At 46.8% G+C, this 6,682-nt stretch overlaps 1 protein-coding gene across 7 annotated transcripts in view; it reads right to left on the bottom strand.

Moving 5' to 3' along the window:
• Window positions 1-5,506, bottom strand: part of LOC110321855 (nuclear autoantigen Sp-100-like) — a 63,684-nt gene extending 58,178 nt beyond the window's left edge. For 4 of the 7 annotated variants that reach the window (XM_029539153.1, XM_029539154.1, XM_029539156.1 and 1 more), the window contains exon 1: window positions 5,397-5,491. In XM_029539153.1, coding sequence (XP_029395013.1) covers window positions 5,397-5,422 — 26 coding nt within the window. In that variant the 5' untranslated portion in view covers window positions 5,423-5,491. Of the gene's footprint in view, window positions 1-5,396 lie in introns of all 7 variants that reach the window. The other 3 variants (XM_029539157.1, XM_029539159.1, XM_021198409.1) reach the window with 1 other exon arrangement.
• Between the last annotated feature and the right edge of the window lie 1,176 nt (window positions 5,507-6,682).

Below are 6,682 nucleotides of genomic sequence, written 5' to 3'. Positions count from 1 at the left end.
AGGCTGGCCTCAAACTCAGAAATCCACCTGCCTCTGCCTCCCGAGTGCTGGGATTAAAGGCATGTGCCACCACGCCCGGCACAATGTATGATTTTAAAAACTAGAAATTAGGAGATGGAGAGATGGCTCAGTGGTTAAGAATACTGGCTGCCTTTCCAGAGGACTCAGATTTGGTTCCCAGCACCCATGTGATTGTAGGACCCCCTAGAGAGGAACTCTCTAGGGTCCCCAGGTCTCGGAAGTCAGGGTACCCCAGAAAGGGGTACAAGCCTTGCTACAAAACACATGAGGTACTTTATTGACGAGGCCCCGGATCGACTCGTATCTCACGCAGGAGACAGAGGAAGTCGACCCAGACCCTCAGAAGTAAGGGGTTTTTATGGGGTTAGTGTCGGGAAAGGGGGCGGGGAGAGTTGGTGCAGCCACAAGTGATTGGCTCATTTGAACATACAATGCAGCAAGATAGTACACGCGCGCCAGCCGGAGTGGCAGAATTCCAGAGGCCGGGGGCATATCTGAGTCTGTAAAACCTCTGGTCACTGTGTGACCCTGAGTGAACCGGGGTGAGATGCCTCCTTGGCAGAGTTTATGAGCTGATCCTGATAGCCCAGGCCGGCTTCGGCGCTCCTTTTTCTGCACTCCCTCCCTGCTAGCCCCGGCAATCACTCCCTCTCTGCGCTCCCTCCCCCCAGCCCCGGCAGGCACTCCCTTATCTTTATGGCCTTGTTAGTCTTAGAGGCTGGGCAGGCTCCGTTCAGTCTGGACCTTGCCTTTTCACAGTATTCGGCCTTGAGCCTTTGAATTTTTCTTTAAGTCTCAAACATAGGAAGATGGGTGCCTGGCTGGNGCAACTGAGATAATTGCCTAGCTAGCTGTCAGGTGGAGGAACAGAAGACCTTCAGCTGCCCTAAGAGAACAAAGGCTCTTTACTAGCCACATTCCTAATGATCTAGGGAACAGGTTTTGGGGAAGTGTTAAAGTTAGGGCTCCACATGATTGGTCACACCTGTCTGGAACTCCTGGGAATCTAGCACCCTCTTCTGACTTCCTGGGGCACCAGACATGATATGTTGCACAGACATACATGCAGGCAAAGCTCTCATACACATAAAACAATGAAATAATATTTAAGATTCACTTAGATATCAGGACTAGCCAGGTGGCTCTGTGACTTGATCCCCAAGTGTAGAGACTTGAGCTCAGCTCCCCAGACCTCACATAAACACTGGATGCTACAGTGCAGTCCTGCAGTTCCAGCACATCTGAGCTCCATAGGCAATGGAGGCAGGAGACTCTCTGGGAGCCTCCCCTTCTAACTAACAAAGTGGACATAGACAAACCAGAGTCCCTGCCTCAAACTCAAACAAGGTGCAAGTGAAGCACTGATCCCCAACATTGTCCTCTGATCTCCACACGTGTGCCATCACACACACACACACACACACACACACACACACACACACACACGGGGGAGGGAGACAAAGAGAGAGAGAGAGAGAGAGAGAGAGAGAGAGAGAGAGAGACAAAACATATATATATATATATATATATATATATATATATATATATGGTTAATACACATACTATATATATATATGGTTAATACATAGATACACACAGACACACACTGCATTCACATACACACATACTCACATATACCCAACAGCCATACACATAGACTGCATTCACACAAACACATATAAACAACATTCACCCACATACAAATACAGTGCATTCTTATAAATATACATACACCCACATACTCACACACTGCATTCACACACACATGCTCATGTAAGCACAGTATTGACACATACACAGACACAATACTGCATTCGCACACACTCACACATACACACACACACACACTGCATTCACACACAGAGATTTTTTTAAGTTAGAAAGGAAAGAAACCAAGCCACTAAACAGTAAGTCGTCATGGGGGAAGACCTGGAGACAGCCTTATGCATGAAAAGATAAAAATCCTAAGGAGGATAGCACAGGGGCAGTGAGAACTGGGTGGCTAATGTCGCTCCAGGGTAGAATCCTTTTGTCTACAAGAAGAGACAGAGAAAAAGAAACAAACTTTCCCTGAATAGAGATAGACTCCCACTTGTTACCTGAAGAACACAGAACTGTGATCCAAATAAAACAAAAACTCAGGCAGGCCTTTAAGCCCAGGGACTCAGAAAGCTGAGGCAGGAGAATTATAGTTTCAAGGTTAGCCTGGGCGACTGAATGAGATTGTGTCTCAAATTAAAACGTAAGGGGGGGGGGCAGGGGATATGGTTCAGAGGTGGACGACTTGCTTGACAAGCACAAAGCTCTAGGGTCAAAAGCAGCCATGGCAAGCAGAAACACAAAACCCGCAAACTCCAGGGGCGCTTGATGTTCTCAGTGGCTTCCGTTATCACTTTATTTATGGATGCGTCTTTCTTACAAGATCAATACTACAATTCCAATTTTAACTTTGTGTGAGAGGAAACTCACTATACACAGTGCCAAAAGACAAGGGAGAATATATCTAAGGTTTCTCAAGACATTTAGCCAGTGCATAGAAGAAGGCATAGTTACCTCATAAGGGTTTTTATACAAGAAAAATAAGTGAATTAAATCTGTTTAAAAAAACAAATGAATACCTGACTAAAGATAGCAAAAACAGACCAGTGCTGGAGAGGGAGCTGAAGGACCAGTGCATAAGAAGCACAACCCATTTCCTGCTTAATTGGGAGACTGCGAACCAGCACACATCTCTATTGTCTTTGCTTACTTGGGCTGAGAGAGGAAGACGCCTCATCTCTGTAGCTACTGGCAGGCAAAGGCATAGACTTTGCCTCCTCAGCAGCCACTTGGCAGCATCTATAGAGCAAGTAATACCCTTTGTTTTTGTTTTTTGTTTTTTGTTTTTTTGTTTTGTTCGTTTGTTGTTGTTTTTTTTTGTTTGTTTTTTGTTTTGGTTTTTCGAGACAGGGTTTCTCTGTATAGCCCTGGCTGTCCTGGAGCTCACTTCGTAGACTAGGCTGGCCTCGAACTCAGAAATCCGCCTGCCTCTGCCTCCCAAGTGCTGGGATTAAAGGCGTGCACCACCACGCCTGGCAAGTAACACCCTTTGTCTCGGTAGTTCCCTGATTATATCTTTGATACAAGAAAAAAATACTAGTCGATAAGCGTAATGAATTATACGGCAACGTTCCCACAGCTTGTGGGTGACAGTCAACAATGGTAGTGAGCAAAAGTTCATCAAAAGGAGACTGGTTTAAACTGGTTTAAAACTCATGGAAAAGACTGGCAAGATGGCGCAGTGGAAAAGGAGCCAGCAACCAAGCCTGATGACTTGACTCGGATCCCAGAAACCACACGGAAGAAGGGAAGAACCACTTTCTCTACTTTGCCCCCAGAGTCCATGACACATGCAAAGCTGCCACATGTGAGCACACATAAATAAACAGGACATTGAATGATACTTTTCTTGGTTCATATACTAGTGCTCTGAACGGCAAGGAGTTGTCAAAAAGAGTAAAGTAAGGGTCCACTCATTACACGGAGGACCTCGCCAAGGCTGAAAACACAGCACAACATTACAAAATGGAAATACACATTAACGAGAACAAATTATACATCAAATGCATTTGGAAAGATAAAGGGGCTGGAGACATAGGTCAGCAGTTAAGAGCAAAGGTTGTTCTTCAAAAGGACTGGAGTTCAGTTCCCAGTCTGTCTGCTCATAGCCATCTATAATTCCAGCTACAGGGAATCTGACATTTCTTCTGTCCTCCAAAGGCACATTCCCTAGTAGTGTACACACTCTTTTCTCTCTCTTACGCACGCACGCACGCATGCACGCACACATGCCCAATAAATATTTTGTAGACAATAAGAAAGACCCAGGTGTGGTGTTATACACCTTTAATTCCTGTACTTGGGAGGCAGAGGCAGGTGGATCTCTATTGTAAGTCCAAGACCATGCTGGTTTACATAGCAAGTTTCAGGTCAGCATGGACTACATAATAAAAAAAAAACCAGGAGACCCTGCCTTAAAATTAAAAATAAATAATATAAGGAAGATTGAGCCCAAGGAGTGGGCTAAGTATATGGGGACAGCTGAGGGGTCTTATCCTTTCTTTATTTCCACAAGTTTGAAAACTTATAAACCACATTTTATTATGAAATGGTCCTGGTGGTCTAGGCCTGTAACCTCAGTCACTCAGAGGGTCATAAGTTCAAGGCCAGCCTAACTTATACAATGAGTTCCACGCTTGTGTGAGTAACTTAGCAAAACCTTGAATCAAAGTTTTAAAAATAAATAGAGGCTGGGCATGGTGGCGCATGCCTTTAATCCCAGCACTAGGGAGGCAGAGGCAGGCAGATTTCTGAGTTCGAGGCCAGTCTGGTCTACAGAGTGAGTTCCAGGACAGCCAGGGCTACACAGAGAAACCCTGTCTCGAAATAAACAAACAAACAAATAAATAAATAAAATCAGGCATATTCAAAGCCCAAGGTTCATCTGCAGTACTGAAAACAATGTATTTCCTTTGTACTAGCAAAAACACTGTCTAATATTATTTATGAGTAGTAGCACATCTGAGTTACCACTGCGGGAGCAAACAGAATTCTACTGTTTCCTGTCAGAGCTAACATCCACCTAGAACAGAAAACTAAAGGGAAATAGAAGCATGTAGCTTGCCATGACCTTTGCAATCAAGGCCCTTTCTTATCTTTAGTCTTCCTTGGATCGATGTCTGACAGTGAGAGCTTAAACCAGGAGTGGGCCTGGGCACAGCTTTCTTGGTGACAAGTCCTGCTAGACAGGTAGGAGAAACAGGGCAGCGGGTGCCAACTGTTTACCCAGCATCGTCTGCTATTTGGACATCTTCCCTGAGGTGACTTTCCTGCAGTAGACCTGCTCTAATGCAGAGAAAGGCAGAGGGACTGAGAGCACTTGGGTCATTAGATAATAACAGAACCATGCCACAGGAGTCCCTGTCAGCTGTGGTCAGTCTCCCTCTGACAGCTGGGCAGTGGTCATGAAGACAGTTATGACTTCCGTGCAATATGGCAAGCTGGTCTCTCTCGGCAGCGGATATCTAAGATAAACAAACAAACTCAAGTGTTCAGGTATGCTGATGTTTTCTGCCCCCAACCCCCGTGTGTGTGTGTGTGTGTGTGTGTGTGTGTGTGTGTGTGTCTGTCTGTCTGTCTGTCTGTCTGTCTGTCTCTGTGTCTCTCTGTGTTTCTTTGCCCCATTTCTCCCCTCCCCCAAATCTGTCCACTCTCACTATAGGCCAAAGCTACGTCATGTCAGGCGGTTTGGACTGACAGAAGTTTGGGCCACTAACTCAAGACATAAACTGAACCCTGTTGTCAGAGGGAAAGGTTACAGAGGGAAAAAGACCCACCTGGGGCTGAAGTTGCTCCCTTCCATCTTCCAACCCCTGCCTGGCGCCTGGGGCAGTGAGCTCTGATCCCTTGGTGTCCAGACAGGCTTCTGGACTGTTTGCTGTGAGCCACAGCTGAGAGCAGGAAGTGAGCCCAAGCACTGGCGAACCAGAGAGGGCTCCGCCCTGATGGGGAAAAGAGAAACGAAAGTGATTCTCTAATCCCAAGGGTGCCTCTGTGGGACTCTGTCCCATCCTTCATTTTTGGAATGTCTTAGCAGGGAGGAGGAGGAAGGGAACCTAGAGGGTTGCAGAAGGGTGCACCAGGACAAGCTGAGCCAGCTCCTGAGAGAGTCTTCTTTGTGGAAAGATGGGGAAAACAAACAAAACAAAACAATGAAAACTCCACCACAGAAACTCAAACTGTTCTCTCTTGCTCCTGTGTCTAGGAGGGGAGCAGGGATCCCCCAGGGTTGGTTGTCATGGCCCTGGCTGAAATGACTTGGGTAAGGAGACAGCAGAGAAGGAGGGTCAAACACTTGCAAGGTATCTCTCAGGCCAGCAGGAGACCAGGACAAGATTTCTCTCAGACCTGGGACTGAGGACATCCCCCAACTCCATAGACATTGGGTCAGAGCACTGTCTCTGAAGACTTGTCATCCCCGCCTAGAAGTCAAAGACAGGAGAAAGCTGCAGCAGTGGCCACCAGGGCATGGAGACAAAGACCTGGTCCTCCCTTCTGAGGTACAGATGTGATAAGTAGTGATGAGCTGTCACCTCCAGTGAGGCTTTCTAGGAGGCCCCTCATGGATCATCAGGATATATCAAGTTCCCTCTGTTCCTTCTTCTGGGAGCACTTTCTCTGAGGGACTTGGTGACCTGAGGTGAGCCTCTACCCTGACAGGTCTCCCAGCAGTCTGCTTGCTTGCACAGACATTGACCCTTTCTTATCCCTTGGCTCACATGCACAGGGATAGGCTGGTATGGAGCTGGGGTGGGTATGACTGACAAAGACAGCCTGAGGCCATGCCTGAGGGTAAACTGCTTGTGGACGTTGTACATCGTGGTGCAGCCATTAGTGCGCACCACGATGTACAACGTCCACAAGCAGGTCTGCTTGCTTGCACAGACATTGACCCTTTCTTATCCCTTGGCTCACATGCACAGGGATAGGCTGGTATGGAGCTGGGGTGGGTATGACTGACAAAGACAGCCTGAGGCCATGCCTGAGGGTAAACTTTGGGGTCTTTTAGTGCCCCACATTTTAGCCATGTCTCCATTTCTACTTCGATCATTAATAAGATACT

This window comes from Mus pahari, chromosome 5 (assembly GCF_900095145.1).
Source record: "Mus pahari chromosome 5, PAHARI_EIJ_v1.1, whole genome shotgun sequence".
Lineage (NCBI taxonomy): Eukaryota > Metazoa > Chordata > Mammalia > Rodentia > Muridae > Mus > Mus pahari.
The sequence above is the reverse complement of the archived record's forward strand: the minus strand, read 5'-3'. Positions and strand labels throughout refer to the sequence as shown.